The sequence below is a fragment of the Lethenteron reissneri genome, chromosome 63, assembly GCF_015708825.2.
Source record: "Lethenteron reissneri isolate LAM-NWPU_2019-01 chromosome 63, ASM1570882v1, whole genome shotgun sequence".
NCBI classification, from domain to species: domain Eukaryota; kingdom Metazoa; phylum Chordata; class Hyperoartia; order Petromyzontiformes; family Petromyzontidae; genus Lethenteron; species Lethenteron reissneri.
The window spans coordinates 3,015,646-3,041,513 of NC_083841.1; the positions used below are offsets into that span (position 1 = coordinate 3,015,646).

General features: G+C 51.9%; 1 protein-coding gene across 1 annotated transcript in view; it reads left to right on the forward strand.

The window, feature by feature from the left end:
• The window catches only part of DNAH9 (dynein axonemal heavy chain 9), a 97,566-nt gene that overhangs the window by 5,786 nt on the left and 65,912 nt on the right, over positions 1–25,868 (forward strand). Inside the window, exons 3-24 of the mRNA XM_061577056.1 lie at positions 2,584–2,777; positions 4,400–4,558; positions 4,879–5,009; positions 5,798–6,009; positions 6,861–7,115; positions 7,883–8,050; positions 9,686–9,802; positions 10,158–10,308; positions 11,516–11,630; positions 12,782–12,850; positions 14,027–14,153; positions 14,741–14,925; positions 15,991–16,142; positions 16,927–17,168; positions 18,793–18,928; positions 19,764–19,963; positions 20,526–20,740; positions 21,164–21,409; positions 21,737–21,959; positions 22,758–22,924; positions 23,873–24,302; positions 24,967–25,221. Of these exons, the coding sequence (XP_061433040.1) occupies positions 2,584–2,777; positions 4,400–4,558; positions 4,879–5,009; positions 5,798–6,009; positions 6,861–7,115; positions 7,883–8,050; positions 9,686–9,802; positions 10,158–10,308; positions 11,516–11,630; positions 12,782–12,850; positions 14,027–14,153; positions 14,741–14,925; positions 15,991–16,142; positions 16,927–17,168; positions 18,793–18,928; positions 19,764–19,963; positions 20,526–20,740; positions 21,164–21,409; positions 21,737–21,959; positions 22,758–22,924; positions 23,873–24,302; positions 24,967–25,221 (4,149 nt within the window). The remainder of the gene's footprint in view (positions 1–2,583; positions 2,778–4,399; positions 4,559–4,878; positions 5,010–5,797; positions 6,010–6,860; positions 7,116–7,882; positions 8,051–9,685; positions 9,803–10,157; positions 10,309–11,515; positions 11,631–12,781; positions 12,851–14,026; positions 14,154–14,740; positions 14,926–15,990; positions 16,143–16,926; positions 17,169–18,792; positions 18,929–19,763; positions 19,964–20,525; positions 20,741–21,163; positions 21,410–21,736; positions 21,960–22,757; positions 22,925–23,872; positions 24,303–24,966; positions 25,222–25,868) is intronic.

Sequence of the window (25,868 nt, forward strand, 5' to 3'; positions counted from 1 at the left end):
AGCAGTGGTGGCCAATACCCGGATCGCGAACCACGATCCACAGAAAGATTTGTGTGGCTCTCAGGACAAATCGGGACGAAAAAGCTAACTTAATCAGACAGTTATCGTCACGGCTGGTTAACAAATATAAATTAAATCCCGGACTAAGAATGGATACGTGAAAAACAACAATACATACAAAAAGCGCGATCGAGGCCGCCCACGCTGCCGGAGGACAGGGTAGGAAGGAAGGCCTTGGTGGAGTTGCTGCCCCCGTGACCCAATTCAGTTCAGAAAAGCGGACCGATTTTGATTGATTGATTGCGTACAAATACCATTGGAACCTCATTTGCCAGTAAAAAATATGATAATTGGTTTTTTACCCTTTTATCTGGCAACAAAACTGACACCTTTTTTTTACAAGGAGTCATGTTTGCATAGACCACAATACCTGCAGTCATAATGTTAACAAAAAACATAACTCTGATAATATATGCACTGTTCTTGAAGTTGATTGGTCCACACCCGAGACAGCTTTCCTTAGAACCTAGTCTCACATGGGTTGGACCAGATAGAAGGGTAAAAAACCAATTATCATGCGTACAAATAGATTGTGCGAGTACTTTATGTCTATACCCTGCTGTTATAGTGGTGATTGTTGGTCAATTAGATCTCACCAGAATGGGTCACAGTGCTTGGTGTATTGGCCAGCAATGCACTCGAATGACCTCTGGAGAGGGCCCTGCAGATGGCATTTAATATCACGGTTTAAAAAAAAAATGTGGTAAGGTTTTTGCTGTCCTCTGCCGAACATTATCTCCTGCAGGTATTTTGTCCGCTCTTCCACACTGGCAGTGTACATTACGTGGAAAGCACACGGAAAATCATGGAATTGTCTTAGCCGTGTCGGATTTCTCTGACATGTAGGTAAGGGTTTAGAATTTCAGAATGGCCTCAGTGGAGTTCGTAATAATAGCCGTGTCAGAGACACTAAGAATGCGAGAATCTGGGTTTTATTCACTTGAGATTGATCAAGTTTCTTAAGCGGAGTGAGGTGATAGTCTTAGTTGGTTCACCAATGTGAAGAAATAAGTGTTATAGGTAGACTATAAAAACTAAAATTTTTTTTTTATAAAAAAAACATTCACCAGGTAAGGCGCAATGAGCTAAATAACTTTTTTTCAGAAGCGACATGACTATCGTTAATTGATAGTTCAACGAAGTGGCTTATCGCGTGGACTTTTTATAGCAGCCAAACATTCTAAACGCACGTTGATTCGAAATGTGGAGGGAAAAACCCAAGGACCCGGAGAAAAATTGCCGTGACCACGGGGAGAGAGACACGCAAACTCCATATATATTTTATTTTATACCTACATGACTTTACCGAAAAAAACCAAAGACTATCCATATATACTGGTGTCAAGGCGAGGTAGTTAACATCTTGCCTGGATAGTTCAGTGGATTTCATAGTGGCCGTAACCAGAGACAATCTTTGTTTCAGCCATGAGGCGGTGTTCTCAAGTAAAGTGAGTTTGATGGCTCTCGCTGGGTCATCAGTGCAAACCATCATCACATTAACATTGGTTTGCTGACTTAATTAGGCTCACTCACACCTTAAATGTGTTTTATTGACGCCGTACAACATCAGCATTGTAGATCAAACGTGTTGCTCTTTATTTTTAAGTTCAGCTTTTTACAATCTGTTGTCTGTCTCTTGAGTTCATCATGTTGTTTCCGGTTAGCCTTCAATAACTTCCCTCGGTAAACATAGTCCTGTTATAAAGGACCGTGTGGCAAACTCCGTTGTTGTACCTTACTTCTGTGCTCCCATGTCTGTCTACGCTCCCCGCTTGGTGAAGTATGGTCACACGGCAAGCGCAGGCCCTCATCCTGCAGTGGATTTTGCATTAACGTCTGTACGTGTGAACGTGGGAGAAATGTGCAACAGCTTATGTAAAGAGATAGAATTGTGTGACCGTCAGCCCAATGTCTGCAGCTGTAGCCATTAGCTGCGTGGGTGTCACATGTCATTAAAATAGTAATGCACATTTACATATGAATCAGCTCTATCAGCCCAATTGTTTCGTCTGCCACCAGTAACACTTTTGATGCATCGTATTAACTTACTGGCTACATTATTTGTGCAAATGGTCCCTTTGATGGACATACAGCCGTATTGAATGGCTAAAGTATTAAGTTGGCACCCACAAAGTTTGCCAGTTTGGCAAACGCACAGAACCATTTCTTTTTCCCCTGCGTGTCTCCATCCGTTCACCGAATCAACATCTTCCTATTGGCTCGACGATACATTTGTTAGAGTATACCCCCTCCACCACCCCCAAACCTGGTTCTCCACCCTTGTGACTGTGACCGTGTTTTGTGGCGGCGAAGCGAGAGGCTAGCTTTCGGGTTGAGCCGCGCGTTGTCAGGGCACGGCGGTCCGGCGTTTGCCTCCGCGCGCTGGTTCTTTCCTCGTTCGATCTACTGAAGCTCCCCAGCGAGTGGCAACGAACCGTTCGGACCTCGTGCCGGAGAGGCTTAACGGCGGCGCAACCGCGACAACCGGATCCCCAGGAGTAAATCTCCGACGTCGGCGCGCAGGTGATCGTGCCGATCCTGGGCAACGAGAAAAATCACGGAGGGTGGCCAGCGGTGGTGGCGCAGGACCTGCGGCGGCACCTGGGCAGCCTGCAGAGCAGCGTGTTCGTCGTGTCGGGGCAGGTCAAGGGCAAGACGCTGCTGCCCATCCCGGCCGGTGCCGAGCGTGTGGTTGACGCTGACCGTCCGCTCAAAGAGTGAGTTTCGGATAAAAGCAAAACAGCAACGGCGCTCGCTTAAGTAATGCCCGAGCAACTCAGAGTGGCACGCGTCACGTCTCAAGCGTTCCAGTGCTCTGCTTTTTGGACTTTAGTTTGTTGTCTTTCCACGCACCTCCGATTGAGCACGGTTGGCTATGTGCGGTGCGAAAAAAGTTCAACATACATACATACGACTGTACACTGCATTACTATACACTACTGCAGACTCCGATTAGTACGGTTGGTTACGTACGGTCCGAAAGAAGTTTAACGTGCGCACGTACATACGGGTGAGTCAGCGGTAGAGCAATCCTGGTTGGGGGTTTGACTCAGCCAATCATCCTTCTGGGGTCGATAAAGTGAGTGCCGCTTTGTGGGGAAGTCAAAAGTGATTATCTAATGGATGGACTGGCTCCCGTCATAGGAATGTGCTCACAGGGCTGTGAGAAGGAGAAGTGAGCACCAATGCCTCATTTGAGCAGCATATCACTTTGGCTTGACTAACTTGAGGCCCTTATACCCTGTTCAGTTCCAGGTTCAACGCCTCCCTCCGTCGGTCAGAGCGTTGAGGCTGAGATGCTGGGTTTTGAACACAACGTGATTAAAGCGCTTTTTTCAAAGTGCAGCCGGGAATATTGGCTCGGCTTGGTCACCGACGATTGCATAGAAAAGAACCTCATCATATTGAAGTGGTCTTTTTCACTTAATTACGGATAGATTTCACCACTGATAATTAAAACATATTCTGTTTGACGGCCGCAACGTTGTTGGAAAATTGGCAGGCCGTATGTGTTGGCGTCACGATCCATATTTTTCCAACCATGAAAAGTACTGCACTTGCAAATGTATTATTAACATGATGCCAAATAGTAACATTACCCCCTCCCAGTGCCACGTTATCCTAGTAGCAAAAGTAGCAAATGCTACGGGCCCCGCACTTTCAAGGGCCTCGCGCTAAATGATTTCAAGCTATCAACTCTGGTTCAGTGATTCTGCACTTGCTCTATTACTATAGTACTATAACGCCGTTAACTTTATGAACGACCGGGTGTTTAAGGTGAGCGATTTGTCGTATTATCCAGCTGTATAGCAAATGAAAAATACAATTACTTTACTGTGCAAGTAAAAAATGTACGTGTTTTAATATTTACGTGTTTTTTTAATTTACGGCCCCTTTATAACATATGCTACAGGCCCCGCACTAGGTTAATCCGGCACTGCCCCCTCCTGTGCAACGACCGCAGAATGTAAACTCCAGTGAAACATAACTCCCTTTGCGTTAGCCTTGCTAGCCATTCCCCATTCATTCAATCCATTCATCATCATCATCGTCATCATTTACCGTCATCAATTTTGCTTTAACCGATTTCACGCATCATCACAGATTCACCCATTGTTCCCTCTCATCTATTTCATTCACCATTACATTCATATGCTGTTGTACCGCTGTTAATTCTTCGTAAAGCGCCTTGTTTAAGGCGCCATATTAATTCCGTTAAGCTACGATAAGAATGGCGCGAACACCAAGCGCGCTGAACGATTGCCATTTGTTGAGCCTTAGCCAGCCAAGTTTGTAAAAAAAATCACACGGCGGGTCATGGGCGGTGCCGCGTGCGCAGTGAGGACAGCGTGGACCGCTCGGTGGTGCACGCCATCGAGTCGGTGGTCATCGAGTGGAGCCACCAGATCCAGGAGGTGCTGAAGAAGGACTCATCCAGGCCTCTGATGGAGGGACTCAACCCCAACCCCAGCGCCGAGCTGGAGTTCTGGCAAAGCAGGCGAGTGCAGCGCTCACCGCGTGATTGCTAGCGAATGCAAAGGGGTGAAGGAGCCGCCCTGCAATTCCCTGCTTATGCCACTGCTGCCGGAAGGGTAGAGGTCGCAACTGGGTACCCGATACCCGTACCCTACCCGATACCCGGCTACCCGTACCCGGCCGGGTACGGGTACGGGTAGCCGTTTGCGACCCTGGTGCGGCCGGGTACGGGTACGGGTAAGGAATCAAAACCCGTTTGCGACCTCTGCGGAAGGGCCTCCACAACCGCGAAAAAACCTTCATGGTAAAATGAACGTCCGCTTGCCGACTGCACTCCACCAGATACGCGGACTTGGAGTGCATCCACGAGCAGCTGCAGTCCCGGCGCGTGTGCTCCATGGGCGACCTCTTGGAGAAGACACAGAGCACCTACTTCCCGGCCTTCAAGGCCATGATACAGGACGTGGTCACAGGTGGGAGCCCTGGGTTACATGTCGCCGCGGTGGCGAGATGTTAACTACCTCGCCTGTTATACAGGAGGTCGTGGGTTTGATCCCGACTCTGATTTCTGTTGTGTATTTGAAGTTTGCTGTCTCTCTCTCTCCGTGGTCACGTGGATTTTTCTTGGGGTCCTCCGGTTTTCCTTCCATATTTAAAATCAATGTGTTTCGAGTATTTGGCTGCTATAAATGTCTACATGATGATAAGCCATCTTCTTGGTTCTTTCGGTAAAGTCACGTAGAAGGGAAACAATGAAATAATAAAAATAAACATAATAAAATACAATTCTCACGACGTTTCGGCCACAACGCAAGCAGCTGTCCTCAGGTGAAGACCAGGTCTGTCCGGGAGTCATTCAGACGCTGTCTCCCCGACAGACCTGGTCTTCACCTGAGGACGGCTGCTTGCGTTGTGGCCGAAACGTCGTGAGAATTATTTTATTATGTTTTATTTTTATTATTTTATTACTTCCCTTCTACGTGACTTTACCGAAAGAACCAAGAAGATGAATCCCTGCAGTCACGAAAGCTTTAAAATCATTTTATTATGTTTTATTTTTATTATTTTATTATTTCCCTTCTACGTGACTTTACCGAAAGAACCAAGAAGATGAATCCCTGCAGTCACGAAAGCTTTAAATCGAGATGATAAGCCACTTCGTTGAGCTATAATTTGTTACGGCCAGGTCGCTGGGCCTTACGTGGTAAAATAAAAAAGACAGTTTATCGTTTTGAAAGTTTTCCTCTCCTCCTGCCCACAGCCCTGGAGGAGGCGCGCAACATCAACAGCAACCTGAAGCCACTGAAGCGCACGATGGAGGACGTGGAGGGTGCCGAGCTGAACGAGGCCGGACCGCTGCTGGCTCCGCTGATGCGCGTCGTCGCCCTCGTGTGGCGCAACTCGCGTTTCTACCGAACGCCCGAGCGCATCGTGGTGCTGCTGCAGGAGATTTGCAACCTCCTCATCCAGCAGGTGGGGCGTGGGGACGCGGGGCAGGACCCTCCCCAGAACCCCCCACCCCTCCACCGCGGATATTACTGCGTTCCTTCAGGGGAGGCAACGGTTTGTTTCCGCCGGCGAACGTTTGCTGCGTTAGGCTTCATGGGTAGGGGTTGATCTTCCTGGCTCTTTCGGTAAAGTCACGTAGAAGGGAAATAATAAAGTAATAAAAATAAAACGTAATGAAATACAGACAGACCTGTTCTTCACCTGAGGACGGCTGCTTGCGTTGTGGCCGAAACGTCGTGAGAATTATTTTATTATGTTGTATTTTTATTATTTTATTATTTCCCTTCTACGTGACTTTACCGAAAGAACCAAGAAGATGAATCCCTGTAGTCACGAAAGCTTTAAATCGAAATTTAGGGTAGGGGTTGGTTTTGGGGCGCCACGGTGGCACGATGTTAACTACCTCGCCTGGCATGCAAGGAGGTCGTGGGTTCCATCCAGACCCTGACGCCTGCTGTATATTTGAAGTTTGCGTGTCTCTCTCCCCTTGGTCGCGTGTGTTTCGAGTACTTGCCTGCAATGACATTTCCACGCAAATAAGCCACTTCGTTGGCCTATCACTTGCGACAGGCAGATCGCTGTTGAAAAAGAGCTATACGGCTCAGCAGGCCCTACCTGTTTTATTTTTATTATTTTATTACTTCCCTTCTACGTGACTTTACCGAAAGAACCAAGAAGATGAGGCCCTACCTGGTAAAATAAAAAGTAGTTTATAGCTTTAGCTTAAGCGGTGAACGGCGCAGAGGGTGACGTACCGGCAGGGGCCTTACCTGGTAAAACGAAAAACAACAACAACAAGATATCACTGCGCGTAGGCCCGCACGTTCATCAACGCTGAGGAGGTGCTGAAGGGCGAGGCGGAGGAGAACCTGGCCCGAGTGCGCGAGGCCCTCTCCATCCTGCGCCTCTTCCGCTCCGTCTACGAGGAGGAGAGGGCGGCCCTGCCCTCCCTGCGCAAGGGCAGCGATGACGATGGCGGCGATGACGGCGGCGACGACGGCTGGGATTTCCCGCCCAACGCCGTCTTCTCACGCCTCGACCGCTTCACGGAGAGAGTCACCGACGTGGAGGTGAGATTCCAACATTTCCGTCCTCCCCATCATCTCTAACTTCTCCCGGTGGCGGTGAGAGCCGAGCGCCGAAATCCACGGCGCAAGTGAGCCTGGGGTGGGTCCTGGCAGTCGCCACGTCGTTATTGTGGGGGTAGTTGGGGCTACAGGCGGCGGTGATGGTGGTAGTAGTTGGTAACGGGAAACATCTGTAGCTGCGGACTTGCCTCCTCCATAACAGATCGGCGTCTGTTGTGGAGGAGGCTCGTGAAGGACGCTACTGGGCAGCTGGATGCAATGGTGTGTGTACGTATGTTGATGCTTCTTTCGCGCCGTACGTAGCCAACCGTGCGGGGGAAGGACAACCAGCTAAACATAAAACGCCGTTGATTTTGTGGTTGTGGCGGTCGTGTTGGTGAGAGTGGGCATGGTGGTATGTGTGGGTGAGCGGTAGTGTAACGGTTAGCACGTTACCCTACGAACCCGGCTACCTGAGTACCATTCCCACTCGCGGCCAACACCAAGTGACGATTATCTGAACCGGTCCAGGGCCTCCCCAAGGTCGACTCAGCCTCAAATGAGTACCTGGTGCGGAGTGTAAATATCGCCACTAGGGAGACAAAGGTGGTCGGGCGTGGTGCTGGCCACTCACCCTCTCGTGTGCCGTGCAGGCCTTCATAGGTTCTACTCTCGAACAGTACTTGCCCCAATAGTCTTTGTCTTCGTGGTATGCGTGCGGATGTGTCGATGGTGCATCCACCCCGTCCATTTCCCCGCCACCCTGACAGGAGCTGCTGGTGACGGCCGTGGACATGTTCAAGCTGGAGAAGATTGAGATTGGGGGCCTCCGTGGCCGGGTGTTGAGCCAACGCATCTGCGACATCCACCAGCAGTTCCAGGAGCTGTTTGGGCAGTTTTCCGAGAAAACTTACGACTCCTTGGACGTGACAAACCAGGTTTGCGAATCCGTGGTGGCAAGGAGATGTTAACTACCTCGCCTCGCATGCAGGAGGTCGTGGGTTCGGTCCCGACCCTGACGCCTGCTGCTGTATATTTGGAGTTTGCGTGTCTCTCTCTCTCATCATCATCACGGTGGCTAGGAGATGTTAACTACCTTGCCTGGTATGCAGGAGGTCGTGGGTTCGGTCCCGACCCTGACGCCTGCTGCTGTATATTTGGAGTTTGCGTGTCTCTCTCTCTCATCATCATCACGGTGGCTATGAGATGTTAACTACCTCGCCTGGTATGCAGGAGGTCGTGGGTTCGGTCCCGACCCTGACGCCTGCTGCTGTATATTTGGAGTTTGCGTGTCTCTCTCTCTCATCATCATCACGGTGGCTAGGAGATGTTAACTACCTCGCCTGGTATGCAGGAAGTCGTGGGTTCGATCCTGACCCTGACGCCTGCTGCTGTATATTTGGAGTTTGCGTGTTTTTCTTGTGGTTACGTGGACTTTTTTCGGGGTCCTCCAGTCTTTTTCCCTATACATTTTAGAAAGAACACGCATTTTAGAGTTGTTGGCTGCTATACATTTCCACGTGATAAGCCGCTTGGTTGAGCTATCGTTTGTGGCCAGGCCGCTTCTGAAAAAGAGCTATAAAGTTCAGTGGGCCTTACCTGGTGAAATAAAAAAAAGTTTTTAGTTTAATTCTGGTATTGTTTGTGAGAATCAACGGCGAGCTGAAACGTACGTATGTTGAAGTTCTTTCGCACCGTACGTAGCCAACCGTGCTTATCTGAGGTGCGGGGGAAGGACAACAAACTAAACACAAAAAATCAGTTCTAAGGAACTAAGTTTTCAATCGAGCTCCCAGTGACTTCCTGATATCAGAAGGAAGGATGTTCCAGACGGCCGCAGAAGTGCATATGAAATGATCGCAAATGGCACGCTAAACAACACCTGTGCACGTGACGATTTAATTTACTTAGCCGTACCGAGGGTGGTGGAGGGGTCTTCACACAAACCTGGCCCCACCCTTTGGCCGTGACAACCTACGTGTTTTCGGTTAGACCAGTGTTCTTCACTAATTTTCAGAGGGGGTGTGGGGGCACTTTTGCCGATAAGACATCATCGGTGTGTGCGGGCCACCACACATTTGAAACCATTGGGGGTTTGACAGCACGACGACAATGATAATAGGGGGCATAATGCACGGGCATAATATGACTTTAAACCCCCCGCCCACCTCCTACGCATTTCACAAGTAGTACTAATCCCATATCTGCATTTCCCATAAATATGCTAAATTCCTCTTGATATGCAAATTATTTTGTCAAGGCACTCTTCCCCCTCCAACCCAGCTTAAATAGACGCTCCAAGCCTGGGGTGTTTCATTCAGACTCTGTCTTCTCGACAGACCTGTTCTTCACCTGAGGACGGCTGCTTGCGTTTTGGCCGAAACGTCGTGCGAATTATCCATTCTACGTGACTTTACCGAAAGAACCAAGAAGATGATAGGGGGCGTTTTCACATTTGTGTAAAGTTGGGGGTGTCGCACTAAAGGCCACCAGATGGCCGTCAGTGGCCCGCGGACCTTGCAATGAAGGACCCTGTGTTAGATGTTGTCTCTGACCACGCTGTCCTTGCGCAGGAGTTTGAAAAGGACGTACGGAACTTCAAGATTCAGGTTGAAGACAGCGACCGGCAGCTCGGAGCGATTTTCTGCCAAGCTTTCGCCGACGCACTGAGCGTGGAGCACGCCTTCAAGGTATCTGGCGCACACGCAGCGCCCCGTTTGTCGATCCGCTGCTGGATGACGAGGGCCTCTGTGCGCCTGTGACCTCTCACCATGACCTCCAGGAGCTCTCTTTGGTCAGATTGACGACAATAACCCTACGGCAGCTCGGACGTCAAACAAGATGTACATTTTATTTCATGTCACCCTCCTCCACCCGCCTGCTCTGATGAGTCCGGTGTGCCTGCTTGGTACCGTCGATGCCCATGCTACTACCGCCCGGAAAGGCAGAATGTTGCAATGTATGATGTTATGATAAAAAATTACACGTGAAAGAAATACATTTCATGTCAAGTACTTTGACCTTGGGTGTTGTTTCCCCGCGCAGCTCATTGACATGTTCGGCTCTCTGCTGGAGAGGCCTCTGATTGCGGAAGACGCCAACGTACACCTGCCGCGCCTCGTGACCATGTTCGACCACGACCTGGACAGCGCCAAGGTCATCTACAACCGACACATCGCCACGGAGAAGGACCTGGGTGCGTGCTCCTAGCTCTGCCTGGCGGGCCTTGTGTGCCTCGCCGGCCTCAACGGGCGCTCGCTAACAGCGCTCGTAAAAGCACAGGAGCTCGGCGGATCGTTTACGTTTGCGGGATCCTGAGAGAGGGCAACAGCTTGGGGTCGTTCCATCCAGCAGTGGATTGAGGCGACAGAGAGCACTTGCCCTGGCCGGTCTGTAACAGCTGTGAGGGTGATATTTGTCTTTTGTTGCGTCCGTGCCCTCTGATGCGCTCCAGTCTTTCTCTCGCTGCTGTTCAGTCACTGCCTTGTTTCTCTTTGAACGCTGCCACCATGGTCGTCGCTCTGGTGAACCTCCTCGCCTTTATAACTCCCAGCCACACTGCGTTCAGCCACCACGCGGTGGGATAAAACGCATCTCCTGCTGCCTCTTTTGTCTTAAATGCTCGAATTTGCAACTCCCTCCCGTCCATCATCCCTTATCCACCAAGTGTCCCTAACCTTTCTGCGGTCAAAAAACGACACGTTTGTTCTCGCCCGCTACACAACGATTAGCGCTCTAAGTTGCTCGCCACTTTGCGTCTGCGACGAAGCACGCGCGCAGCCATAGCGGATGGCGTCCGTCGCGTAGTGCGATCCATCTTCATTGTGTTTGTGCCTTGTGGGTTGATTTTTTGTGTTTTCCTTCAATTAGAAATGAAATCAACACACTCGTGAATAACAGTGGCCCTTCCTCACAGCACAGAGAGAGAGAGGGCTGGAGTGAATAGGAGTTGTGTAAAGTATTTAAAACACCTCAAGACAAAGACAAAGATCCCCGTATAGCCTTGAACAGACGGTTGGGGCAAGTGCTGTTCGCGAGTGGCAGCACCTATGAAAGCCGGCACGGCACACGAGCGCGTGGGTGACCAGCACCACGCCAGGCCGCCTTTGTCTCCACGGTGGCGATGTTTGCGCACTGCACCAGGTACTAATTTTAGGCTGAGTCGACCTAGGGAAGGCCCAGGACTGGTTCAGATAATCGTCACTTGGTGTTGGCCGTGAGCGGGAATGGAACCCGGGTTCGTAGGGCAGCGCGCTTACAGCTCGGGGCCTTTATATTCCTCGGAACTGTGCACACACACACTCAGACATATATTAAAAAAACGTTGACTTCTATTATATTGTAGCGTGGCCCTCGCGAAACGAAACGCGATCGAATGAACCCCTCCGACGTTGCACCCGCAGGCCGGCCGCCCGTCAGTAAGAACATGCCCTACGTGGCGGGAGGCCTGCGTTGGGCCCAGCTGCTGGAAGGGAGGATCGAGGTTCCCTACAGGAATTTCAAGCACTTCTCCCACCGGTACGTCACCCTCTGCTCCAGTTCACCGCCTAAATGAAAACTTTCGATTTAAAGCTTTCGTGACTGCAGGGATTCATCTTCTTGGTTCTTTCGGTAAAGTCACGTAGAAGGGAAATAATAAAATAATAAAAAGAAAACATGATAAATGTATTTTATTCCCTTCTACGTGACTTTACCGAAAGAACCAAGAAGATAAACGAAAGTTGTAAACTATTTTTTTTATTTTACCAGGTAAGGCCCGCTGAGCCGTATAGCTCTCACAAATGATAGCTAATCGAAGTGGCTTATCATCACGTGGAAATGTATGGCAGCCGAATAATCTAAAAGCACGTTCATTCTAAATATAGAGGGAAAAACCAAGGGACCCGGCGAAAAATCCACGTGACCACGGGGAGAGAGAGAAAGAGATGTGCGTGGCGGTTGCCTCTGTCCATTTAGCCCCACCACACACGTGGCCTACAAATCGGCTAACCGTGGGTGTACCCATTTCAGCGCGTCAAGTGCCTTGCAGAAATGCGCTTTTTAAAGTCTTAGGTTGTTTATTAGCAGGAGATCATCACGCTTGGGTATAAAGGTAAAGGTGCAGCCCTGCAATTGCTTGATCACGCCACTGCTGATGGACGGGCGTCCACTGCGAGGGAACTCTAGAGGGTGTGTGACCCACTCGTTCTGCTGCGCTGGCCAAATGACTTCGAGGGAGGTGGGAGTTACCCACACTTTACCCCACCACACGTAACTTGCCAACTGGCTGACGGTGGTTAGCCCATTTCTACCGCTGGATGGACAGAGGTAGCGCTGCGATGGGGTGGGTGGGGGGGGGTGGGTTATAAGAAAGATGCTTCCACCCCCCCCCCCCCCCCCATCGTATCAAGTGCCGCACCAGGGTATGGAATCTACTGGACATCTGTGAAACTGCTGGACGTCTTTTGAAAAAGAGCGTCATGGCTCACCAGATTCCTCCAGTATAAACGAATATTCTGAAAAAAAAAATATTTTGAAAAATTCTGAGATGGAATCGAACCGGTGGCACTCTGGACAGCTGGTCCCCCCCCCACCCCCCCACCCCCCCAACCCCCCACCCCCCCGTCGCTGGATGCAAGTCTGACTTGCGGCTCGCTGCCTTGTGCCCCGTTACGCCGGTGCCGGTGCAGGTGCATGGAGACGGTCGAGGCGCACAGCATGATGCAGAAGTACGAGGAGATGATCGAGCTGCTCAATAGGTGAGAGGTGAAATGGGCGTCAACGGCCGAGGCGGACCCCTTTTTAAATCCTTTATATTAAGTTCACTTGCTTGCTTGCTTGCGCCAATCGAGCTGACATTTTGCACACAGACTCGTTGTGCGTGACAATTTCTTTTCGTGAAAAAAAAATTCCAAAATTTTACACTTTTTAGGTAAAAAAAAATTACATTTAATTACCAATTGCTTAATGGTGGCAGGCAATCATCTGACCCATAGGTGGCAGCCATCTCAAGCCAGAGGACGAGAGGACTCTAGCCGCCCGTTTCAAAGACCAATGTGGGCTGGGTTGTGGCCCATTGAACACGCATATAAAGGATTTATAGTGAAAAACTTTGTTTTTCCGGGTTAATTTTTTTGTGCCTTGGCAGGGGAGGTGGAGAACAAACCGGGAGGAATGGCCGTGTGTTCAGATTACTCAACTATAAACTTTCTTTTCTACTTGAGAAGTGAAACTGGCCACAAATTATACAGCTCCGTGAATTGGCTTATTTCTAGATTTGAAATTTTCGTGACTGCAAGGATCCATGCTCTTTGGTTCTGTCGGTTAAAGTCACGTCGGTGAAAAATAAAAATAATAAAATGAAAACAACTAAATTAAATCACGACGTTTCGGAGGCAACACAAGCCTCCGTCATCAGGTGGAACCGTCACAGCAAAATTTGATTTAATTTATTTAAATTTTTTACCTACGTGACTTTACCGAAAAAACCAAACAGTATGAATCCTTGCAGTCATGAAAACTTCAAATCTAGAATTGACCATTTCACCTCGTCCACTCTGTGTTCAACCACCACCACCAACGCCACCGCCACCACCACCGCCACCACCACGACCACCACGGCCGCCACCCTGTAGGTCACCCTGACTTCTCTTTCTGCTTCTTCCATTCCACTTCTCCCCTTTTTGAATTCCCTCTCCCATCGTCTCTGTTGCTCAGTCAAAACGATTTACACCTTCAACGGTGCTGTTTGCTGCCTTGCGTTTTTTTTCTTTCCCCGCCTTCGGGCCTGCCATCGGCGAAAATCTCGAAACTGAGCGAGCCTCACTCGATTCCCATTGCCCTTCCGATGTCGACACGGTGCGCCCCCCGCCGTGCAGCTGTTGAGCCGAAGGAGTTTCGAGCCGACGGTGTCTGTCGGCGCGTGCGCAACTCAGGTACAAGGAGCGTCTCTTTGCCGAGTGGGCCCAGTCCGTGGGCGAGAGGTCGGAATTCAACCTGTCCCAGCCGCTCATCTGCCGGGACCCTGAGACTCGCCTCATATCGGTCAACTTCAACCCTCAGGCATGTGATCCCACACCAGCATGATTGAAAATTTTTTTAGCAAACAAGCGATCGAACTGCCACGCCAGGCCATTAAGGGAGCCTCTGTTTTGTGAGTGGGGGGGGGGGGACCCTCAGTGTCAGCCGTCCCTGCGCAGTACAAGGCGAACGCAGCTGCGGGAATGAATTGGCAAGTAGGGAGCAATGTTGCCATGTGGCTTTGCCCGATTAAGTGATCTTTTAGGTAATCATTGATCACATTCGGCAAATTATGGCTCGTTCCGAGCTGGTGTCTTCCACTTCGAAGCAGGCGGTGCGGGGTACTTTGTCGTTAACCAGGGCGGCCGCTTGGGCTCGAACCCGCGAGCTCCTACCGACAGGACGGCAGGCACGCGACCGCTGGGGTCGCGTCGCCGCCCCTCGCAGAGTGTTGTTGAGGCCCTGCCTCCATTCCGCAGCATAAACAAATGGTGCTTTTTTTGGAAGATTTAATTGCGTACATTACATTTTATTGTTTGTTGCGGTTGCACCCGAATCAAGAGCCGAATGGCTTACAGGGTTATTCCAAATAACTGAAACTGAAAAACTGAAACTGTGTGCCTCCACAGCTGGTGGCCGTGCTGCGGGAGGTGCGGTACCTGGAGTTGTTGGCCCGTGGCGGTGGCGGCGGCAGTGGCGGTGGCAGCGCTGGCAGCGTCGGTGGTAGTTTGGCAGGGGAGCAAGATTTTGGCGGACTCAAGTCCGTGCCGGAGGAGGCGCAGAGACTGTACGCGGGGCGGGAGGATTTGCGGCGGTGAGTTGCGGCCCGATGCCTGTCCAGCGACAGCAAAGAGAAAGATCCCCCGTGTAGCCTTATCAGACTGTTGGGGAAAGTGTTGTCCGCGAGTGGCACCTATGAAGGCCGGCACGGCACGCGAGTGGGATGTGTGGTTAGCAGCATCATGCCCGGCCGCCTTTGTCTCCCGAGTGGCGATGTTTACACACTGCACGAGGTACTCATTTGAGGCTGAGTCTACCTAACGGGAGAGTCAGGAACGGTTCAGATAATCGTGACTTGTGGTGGCCGTGAGCTGGAAATTGAATTTGGGTTTGCCAGGTTCTTCGTGCAGCGCTCTAACTGCTGCACTACCGCTCCCTGCAACAGCATCGAATAGTCAACAAAAAGTCAAATAAGTATGGAGGCGGTGCCCGTCTCAGAACCAGTGGTGGCAATTCCACATTCCTGTGGTAGGGTGAGTCTACCCACAGGACAACCACTGTTCACCTCCCCACAGAGCGGGACTCATTTTGGAGGGACGATGAACTGGCGACCTTCTGACTATGAGCCGCTCGATCTACGGCTGAGCGGCCAGGCTGGTTAGCTGTAGAGCGGTCGTGGTGATCGGTGGGCGCATCGATTCGCGGATCAATTTGCAGATATTTGGGGCAGCGCTAGAGGATAAAAGTTACCTCGAGGAAATAATGATGCCAATTATATTAACCCGGAAAAGCCTCACCGGCGCACATGGTCCAGTTTTCAGGAGGTTCTGCCACTTGCAATCCAGGGGTTTCCACTTTGATCTCCCGGTGTGACGTTTGAAGAAATTAGCGAGTTCATGAAACAACCCCCACCTCTTTCCATCCATTAGGATACACGGATGCACCGCAGTTGGCCGCGTGTGGTGGGGTAACGTGTGGGTAACTGCCACATATTCTTCCGTTGGGATGTCTGGTCAACGTGGAAGAGGAGGTCAAAACACCCTCCAGCAAGCCTCTCTCGTGGCTTGCCTTAGTGGAGGTCCTTCCTCCAGCAGCTGTGTGCGCAAGCACTTGCAGGGCCGCACCTTTACTCTGCCACGTTGGGACGCTCGGGGTGCAGGTGCGTGGAGAGCCTGGAGCTGACGGTCGGCTGGTACAACAAGGTGCTGCGCTCCGTGCTGGAGGTGGAGCTGCCCCTCGTGGCCGGGCAGCTCCAGGAGGTGGATGACAAGTTGGAGCTGGCAGAGGGCACGCTCTGCTGGAAGAGTGAAGGTGCGGCGAGTAGGGGTGGCTGTGTGACGCAGGTGTTCACGCGAGCCGCGGTGGCGAGATGTTAACTACCTCGCCTGGGGATCGTGGGTTCTATCCCAACCCTGACGCCTGCTCCATATTTGGAGTTTGCTTATTCTCTCTCCCCGTGGTCGTGTGGATTATTCTACGGTTCCACCGGTTTTTCCCCTCCACATTTGGAAAGATACGTTGAGAGTATTTGCCTGCTATTAAAGTTTCACGTGATAGACCACTTTGTTGGGGCCATCATTTGCGGGCAGGTGGCTTCTGAAAAAGAGCTACATAGCTCAGTGGGCCTTACCTTGTGAAACAGAAATAGTAAAAAACAAATTTTGTTTATACTCTTTGGTTCTATCTTAATTATGGAGCTTTCGTGACTGCAGGAATTATTCTTTGGTTCTTTCGGTTAAGTCACGTCTAAAGATAAAATAATAAATTAAAAAATTAAAATTCATTTATTATTTTATATTTAGACGTGACTTAACCGAAAGAACCAAAGAATAACTCTTTGGTTCTTTCGGTAAAGTCACGTAGTTGGAAATAAAATGAAACAAATCACGACGTTTCGATCGCAACGCAAGCAATCGTCATCAGGTGGGACAACTGCATCAATAAACAACTGCTGAAGAAGGCGAGAGAGCTGCCGTGGCACGAGGTTATGTAGACTGTATAGGTAGGGGAAATAGTCTGTATTTTAAATCACGGTTTCGGCCACCCGTGATCAAACTGACGCCGCTCCTGTTGCTACGTGTCCACGCGCTGCCAGGCGTGTGGGAGTACATCCAGACGACGCGCGACCTCGTCAAGGGCCTGGAGAGTCGCACGCAGAAGGCCAAGGAGAACGTGGAGGTGGCTTGCGGCCTCATGAAGGCCTGGGTGTCGCCCGTTTTCGAGCGCAAGGAAGGCAAGAGGGAGACGCTCCTCAATCTGGACGATCGCAAGGAGCGGCTGGAGAAACGGTACCAGTCGCTGCGGGACTCGGGCCACAAGATTCACGAGCTCCTCAAGGTACGCGGGTTAACCGAAACTAAAGTGCAGATTTTTGTTGTTGTATTTTACCCTGTAAGGCCCCGCTGAGCTAATCAGCAAAACCCCTGTTATCTACCACCGCTGTTAACGACTGATCGCTTAACAACAGGCCTCCATAGAGGCAGTGTATAGTAGCGTAGTGTATAGTAGTGTCGTGTATAGTGATGTAGTGTATAGTAGTGGATAGTTTAGTGTATAGTAGTGTAGTGTATAGTAGCGTCGTGTATAGTAGTGTAGTGTATAGTGTAGTGTATAATGTAGTGTATAGCAGAGGTGGGACAAAGTCATTGTTATGCAAGTCCAAGTCGAGTCTGAAGTCATCAAATTCATGACTCGAGTCTGACTCGAGTCCAAGTCACATGACTCGAGTCCACATCTCAGAGGTGGGACAAAGTCATTGTTATGCAAGTCCAAGTCGAGTCTGAAGTCATCAAATTCATGACTCGAGTCTGACTCGAGTCCAAGTCACATGACTCGAGTCCACACCTCTGGTGTATAGTGTAGTGTATAGTAGTGGATAGTGTAGTGTATAGTAGTGTATAGTATAGTGTAAAGTAGTGTAGTGTATAGTAGTGTAGTGTTTAGTGTAGTGTATAATGTAGTATATAGTGTAGTGTATAGTAGTGCATAGGGTAGTGTATAGTAGTGTAGTGTATAGCGTAGTGTATAATGTAGTGTATAGTGGTGTCGTGCCTCCATAGAGCCCAACGTCTTTGCTTACCGACCATTGCCCTGTTAACAACCGGCTGTTGTAGGTACAGTAAATATTAATTGATGCATTGATTAACTATGTTTCTTTTAATTTTATGTGCTTATAATGTTGTTTGTATCTTTATGTATTCATATCTATTGTTTAAATATGAAGTTTATTTTTTGGTTGATAAAGTGTAACTTTTGATGCTATCGGAACGAATTAAGCCTTTGACGTGTATTTCCTCTTCTCGCTTAACGACCAAATCACTAAACGACCGGTTTCGTGGAGCCAATTACCGTCGTTAAGAGGGGTTCTATTGTGTGTATATAGAGAGCTCGTTTTCACAAGCGTCCTGGCCATCACGAATGATAGCTCAACGAAGTGGCTTATTGTCACGTGGAAATTTACAGCGGTAAAAAATACTCTCGAATGCACGACGATTCTAAATGTGGAGGGAAAAACCCGTAGAAAAATCCACGTGACCAAGAGGAGAGAGAGAGAGACACACAAACTCCTCCTGCACACCAGGCGAGGCAGATAACAATACTCAACGCATTAATTCAGCATTTCGCTACATGCGGTCATTTATTTGGGCTTGGAGAAAGTGATTCGAAAACTGGGAGGGCCGCAAATTCAAATCGTGCCGTTCGTTCCACGGAGGCCGATGAAACGGATTCCTCCTTGGGCGAAGTCAACGGCCATGGGAATGTGGAATTTTCTCCGTGGGCTAAGCGCTGCGATTAAAGGCCGCGAATTAGGCCGGCGATTTTCCCACCTCCCGTGGAGTCCTGCGGAGCGCGCCGCTAAAAGCCGATGTAGAGCGAGCGACGCCCGCCACCGGGACACACGGGTTTAACGGTGCCCTCCCGCTGCCCGGCCGTCGTGCCCGCGGGGGCCGCTGTCTCTCAGGAGAACCTGGAGCTGCTGCAAGCGGACGCGAGCTCGGAGGAGTGGCAGGCGTACGTGGAGTACGTGGACGAGATGGTGGTGGATGGGTTCTTCACGGCCATCGAGTGCTCGCTCAAGTTCCTCATCGAGAACATGGGTGAGAGAGACTGAAGCTATTCAACTATTGTTTCAACTTAACAGTTAAGGCCCGCAGAGCTGGCCTCGAGCGATAGCTCAACGAAGTGGCTTGTCACGTGGAAATTTATAGCAGCCAGATACTCTAAACGTGTGATGTTGATTCTAAATGTGGAGGGAAAAACCGGAGGACCCGGAGAAAATCCACGCGACCACGGGGGGAGAGAGAGAAAGACACGCAAACTCCAAATATACAGCAGCAGGCGACAGGGTCGGGATAAAACCCATGATCTCCTGTATACCAGGCGAGGTAGTTAACGGTTTAACACGTAGGCTTTCGCGACCAATATTATTCATAATAAACATTTTTGGGTTTAAAGTAGTGAACTATTTGTCTTTTTTCAACGTGACACTTTTTTGCTGATTGGCCGTGTTGGGTGGTGGAGGGTTATGACACATTTATAAATAACGCGATCTAACCCAAGAACGTTTATTATGAGGTAGTTAACATCTCGATTTGAAGCTTTCGTGACTGCAAGGATTCATACTCTTAGTTCTTTCGGTAAAGTCACGTAGATTAGCTGCATCAAGGCTTGATGCAGCTAATCTGGCTGTGACGGTCCCACCTGATGACAGAGACTTGTGTTGCCTCCGAAACGTCGTGATTTTCATTGTTTTATTTTATAATTTTTTATTACATTTTTTACCTACGTGACTTTACCGAAAGAACTAAGAGTGTAGTTAACATCTCACCACCGTGGTGCCCAATATATTGCACGACGATGTAGCATCACCACGTGGCGGTGGGCGGATAGACCCTTTTGTAAACATTGCCACTTGTAAACGTTGTCGCGCAGATGCTCGGACGTGCGGAGCTCCGCTCTTCAAAGTGCGGCTGGAGCTGGTGGCGCCCGAGCTGGTGTTCAGCCCGTCGTTGGACGAGCAGGACAGCGGGGACGGCCTCGCGGACCTGGTGGAGGCGCTGGTGAACGACGTGTACCGCGTCTCGTCGCTGGTGCCGCGCCTCGCCGCGCACAGCAGCTTCCCGCACTACCAGGTGCGAGCGGCGTGGGGCGTCGTGCCAAAGACGTGTCCCCCTTTCCCCCCACCCCCCTCCCCCGCCGCGGTCACCGACGTTCGGCCCCCGCTTCGCGCACGCAGCGCTCAAGACCCTTCCGGTACCAGGGGCTTGAGCGGGTAATTGCGGTGCTGTGCCTTTATCTGTTTGTTTCCTCTTGCTAAGCTCAGCACAGTGTTCGCTTGCTCTTGAAGAGAGAGAGCGACGCAAAGGAAGCGTAAGCAAGCGAGAAGGCAGCCATGCAGTGAGCAGGTGCCAACGATTGCCCACCCAAGCTCTGCTGTCCTGTATTATTAAGATGTGGGAGGAAACCGGCTCACCCGGAGAAAACGCACACGTGCGAGGGGGAAACGCTCTATGACGTACGGACAGAAGTTGGGCGTCCACACTTTTGGCCGTACCGCCTTCTCCTGGCGCCTCCTCGACGCCCACCCGCGCGGGGAAGGGAGTTTCACGACCCTCGTGCGGCGATCCACCAACCCTCGCCGCTGCCCCGGTTAACGATGAGGGGGGGGGGGGCCTCCGCCTTTGTCGTCGACAGGCGGACATGGAGGACATGGTCGACCTGGCCGACATGCGGGACGAGCTGATGCGGCGCGTGCGCACCGCGGCGGCCCGCTGCCTGGAGTACCGCTCGACGCTGGCGACGTACGCGCACCTCTGGGCCGACGACCGGCACGAATACCTGCGCCAGTTCCTGCTCTACGGCCACGCGCTCACCCCCGAGGAGGTGGAGATGCTCGCCACGGCACACACGTGAGTCGACGAGGGTTTTGGCGGCGGGCGGGTAGGATCGTTTACGCGCCGGGGCGACCGTCGCCCGGCCAGGCGCGACGGGAGCGACGATTCGGGCGCAGGTCCACGTACGGCGGTGCGTGGACCTGCGCGTGTAACAATATTGTGTCACCTCTTGACGTTTAAACACTCGGCCCTCCGCTGTGTGCGGACCAACCAAAGGTCACTTGAAGGGACTTCGGAGGTAGCTCTGTTGTCATCCGCTTCCGTGGGCCGCTGCCCTGCGAGAGATCCGGTTGGAACCCACGTCTCGAGACACCAGACTGACATCTTGCATGGGAGGCGGCACGGTAGAAACACTACGCGATGACGACGATGACGAGCAATTGTTGCCGCCGTGGCGCCCCCCCCCCTCTTCCCCGCCCCCCGCCACTCGCGCGGCAGAGCGGCGGATGACGACGAGGGGCACGCGGCGGGCGTGATGGAGCAGCCCCCGACGCTAGCGCAGTTCCGCGAGCAGGTGGACAGCTACGAGCGGCTGCACGAGGAGGCGTCGCGGCTCGAGCCGTCCACCACGGCGGAGGGGTGGCTGCGCGTGGACGCGCGCCCCTTCAAGGCGTCGCTGCTCAACATCATCAAGCGCTGGAGCCTCATGTTCAAGCAGCACCTGGTCGACCACGTCACCAACAGGTGGGTGGAGACGTCGCTTGGCTGTGACTCCCCCGGGTGGCCTTGAGTTTGGCGGCGGCCGCGGTGGTGGTGGTAGCGGCGATGTGTGTGTGTGTACCAAAAAGCAGTTCGAAAGAAATTCGTTTTAAATCTAGATATAAAAGTGCACAAGCCCAGTGGCTTCTCCAGTACGTATGTTGAACTTGTTTTTCACCGTACATAGCCGACACCGCGCTAATCGGCGGTGCGGGAGAACCTGCGTTGGAATCCGGGGTTGGACCGGCCAACCGGAACGAGACTGGGTTCTCGAACGCTGCCTACTCCCCCCCCCCCCCCTTCTCATCGCAGCCTCCTTGGCCTGGAGCAGTTTGTGCAGGAGAAGGAGGAGGGCCTGGGCCAGAAGATAAAGGAGGGCGACTACCACGCCTTGGTGGACGTCATGGGCCACCTGATGGCCGTCAAGGAGCGGCAGGCGAGCACGGACGCAATGTTCGAGCCGCTCAAGGAGACCATCGAGCTCCTCAAGTCGTACGACCAAGAGCTTCCGGACGACGTCTACAGGCAGCTCGAGGTATCGGAAGCGGAATATTTATTTAGACCGCGTGAGGAATCCGGTGAGCTATGAAGCTCTTTCTCACAGGTGTCCAGTCGGGGCCTAGGGGTCAGAGCGTCAATAACGGCAATATCAGCGCCGAGAGACCCGTGGCCGTGGTGTGGCGCTTAACGTTTCCCTTTCTGAGACTGTCCTCTGAATCTGGGAACGTGCGAGCGGTTCAGCGTAGTGGCGTCGTTGTTTTTAAAGACCTTATGCTCACCGCAGAGAACTGTAGCGACACGACCGCGCTCTATGATAGCTGGCGCAAATTTGTGCCCCCACGCCCTCACGCATGGCCTTGTGGGAGCCTCGGTACCAATAAAGTTATCGTACTTTAGTTTTTCGTTCGATTCCGTTCCGACGTTGTACAAATTCGTCGACGTACTTTTGCGACGACGCACGCGTGTGTCATCGGAACGGAATCAGAATAAAAAACTGATGACGTACGTGCACGTACACGTACGTCGTCAGAATGAGAAATAGGGTTCATTGTGCACCCAGCGGTTTTCTGTTCCCGGTGACGGATGCGCGTTGCGTTATATAGTTGTGCATCTGGCAGTTTTTGTTTTAGGAGCTCGCTCCCAGATGAGTCCGGAGTGCAGTCCTCGGCCACCGAGGAGATCAATTGGTAGGCGACAGAGGGGCGGCACTTCGGCTGAGGTGCCCCAGGCTGCCCTGCAAGTTTCCGCAGCCACTAACAACGACCACTTCCCCACCGCTCTCTCTGTGTCTCCCTCCCTCTGCGTGTGTGTGCGTACCGCGCGTCGGCCGCAGGAGCTGCCGGAGAAGTGGACGAACCTGAAGAAGGGCGCGGTGGCCATGAAGCAGCAGGTGGCGCCGCTGCAGGCCGCCGAGGTGGCCGTGCTGCGCAGGAAGTGCGCCGCCTTCGACGTGGAGCAGCACCGCTTCCGCGAGCGCTTCCGAGCGAAGGCGCCGTTCTGGTGAGCGATGGAGGGGGAGGGGGGCCCGGGGGGGGCCCGGGGGGGGGGGGTCCGGGGGGGGCCCGGGGGTTGGGGGGATTCTTCGTACTAAAACTTTTTATTATACTGGGTAAGTATACTGTTATTTTTTCGGTAAAGTCACGTAGGTACAAAAAGGGAAATTAAAATTAATAAAAATAAAATGATAAAAATCACGACGTTTCGGAGGCAACACAAGTCTCCGTCATCAGGTGGGGCCGTCACAGCCTGGATTTGCTGCATCAAGTGAGGCAGGGATTCCAAGATGCAAGTTCTTAAATACAAGTTAAGGGGGAGGAGGGGGGAGGAGCTTATCAGAATGTGGTAGCCAATGAATGGAACGTATTGGGAGGGGGGGGGCGGGGCTAAAAGAGAGGCCCACCGAGTGCGACCTGGCCGTCACAAATGATAGCTCAACTAAGCGGCTCGTCACAGCATGGACATTTATAGCGGAGGCCAAATACTTTTCGATTTAAAGCTTTCGTGACTGCAGGGATTCATCTTCTTGGTTCTTTTGGTAAAGTCACGTAGGAGGGAACTAATAAAATAAGAAAAATTATAAAAAAAAAGTATAAAATGATTTTTATTATTTTGTTATTTCCCTTCTACGTGACTTTACCGAAAGAACCAAGAAGAGGACAAATACTCTAAACGATTCTAAATGTGGAACCAAAAACCGGAGGACCCAGAGAAAAAATCCACACGACCCTACTGGGCAAAACATGCAACCTCCAAATATACAGCAGTCGTTCATGGCCAGGATCGAACCAACGACTTCTTGTATACCTGGCGAGGGAGTTAACATCTTGCCACCGCGTTACTTCCGAGTCGGAGATTGAGCGCTGTCGGGCACGCGAAACGCAAACTTGGTTCCGCCGCGTCGCGCCGAGCCAAGCCGCGACCCTCAAATCCCTGCCCACCCACCCACAGCTATGACTGCGCCAAGCCCTATCCGCTGCTGGACACCTGGAACCGCGACCTGTCCTCCATGGAGGCGTCGCTGGCCAGCCTGGCCGAGTCGGCCGGCCTCTTCGAGGTGGCCGTGCCGGACGCGCGGCAGCTGCGGCAGTGCCGCCGCGAGGCTCGCGCCCTCCGGGAGCTGTGGGACGTGACGGCGCTGGTGCGCTCCAGCGTGGGCGACTGGCGCGACACCAGGTGGCGGCAGCTGGACGTGGACGCGATGGACGCCGAGTGCAAGCGGTTCGCGCGCGACCTCCGTGCGCTCGACAAGGAGACGCGCGCGTGGGACGCCTTCTCGGGCCTCGACTCGGAGGTGAAGAACATGATGACGTCGCTGCGAGCCGTCGCCGAGCTGCAGAACCCAGCGATTCGCGAGCGGCACTGGCAGCAGCTCATGCAGGTGGGTGCGGCTGGGCACTCGGCTACGTACGGGGTGAAAGGATTTTCAACGTACGCAAGCACACGCGTGCACGCGCGTACGCGCGCTCGTAAGACGGACGCACGATTGTCGGGGGGGGGCGGGCACTGGCAGAAAGGTTGAGAACTACCGCACAGTTTGCTGGTACATTCATATTGTTAATTACCTCGCCTGGTATACAGGAGGTCGTGGGTTCAATCCCGATGCTGACGCCTGCTGTATATTTGGAGTTTGCGTGTTTTTCTCTCTCTGGCTCTCATCATCACGGTGGCTATGAGATGTTAACTACCTCGCCTGGTATACAGGAGGTCGTGGGTTCAATCCCGATGCTGATGCCTGCTGCTGTATATTTGGAGTTTGCGTGTTTTCCCTCCCCGTGGTCCCATGGATTTTTCTCCGGGTGCTCCGGTTTTTTCTCTCCACTTCGTTGAGCTATCAATTGTGATGGCCAGGTCGCTTCTGAAAAAGAGCTGCATAGCTCAGTGGGCCTTACCTGGTAAAATAAAAAATAAATTGTTTACTTTAATTTGTCACGTGCTGTCACATCTCATTTGCCTTTTACTTTTACCCATCCCACCCGTATCGTTCTCCCGCGTGTAACTTCTTCGCCCATGTCGCCCCCCCCCGCGCGTCGCGCGGCCCCCAGGCGACGGGCGTGCGCTTCTCGATGGACGAAGACACCACGCTGGCCGACCTGCTGCAGCTGAACCTGCACTCGTTTGAGGACGAGGTGCGCTCCATTGTGGACAAGGCAGTGAAGGAGATGGGCATGGAGAAGGTGCTCCGTGAGCTGCGCTCCACCTGGGGACAGATGAGCTTCGGCTACGAGCCGCACCCGCGCACCGCCGTGCCGCTGCTGCGCTCCGACGAGGAGCTCATCGAGACGCTGGAGGAGAACCAGGTGGGTGGGGGAGGGGGGGGAGGAGCGTTCGTGCGATCGATCGATCGCCCTTTGGTGTTTATCGACGGCTTCACGAATCGTCTTCGCTCACACGGTTTCCGAAGAGCGGATGGTAAATACGGCACGGGTAGTACAGATGGTGAACACGGGACGGGCAGTACAGATGGTAAACACGGCACAGGCAGTACAGACGGTAAACGCGGCACGGGCAGTACAGATGGTGAACACTGCACGGGCAGTACAGACGGTGAACACGGCACGGGCAGTACAGACGAGTCATTGTAAACATGACTATAGAGTCAGTTATGTTTTTAAATCATGATCCAGAGTCGTAGCATTCAATGCGGTGGTTGTTTGGCGTGGCCTTGACCGCTACTTGCCGACTCTGGACACGGAAGGCCTCCATCACCACCCGACACAGCCAGGCACAAACGTGTACAAGCAATTAACGAGCGATTAACGAGCAATTAACTATTGATGAACGAGCAATTAATGAGCAATTAGGGAGCAATTAACAGATAATTAGGGAGTGATTATGGACAAATGAACGAGAAATTAACGAGCAAATAGGGAGTAATTATGGAACAATTAACTGGTAATTAATGCACCACTTATTGTTGTTTCAGCCCAGGGGGAACAATCCTTGC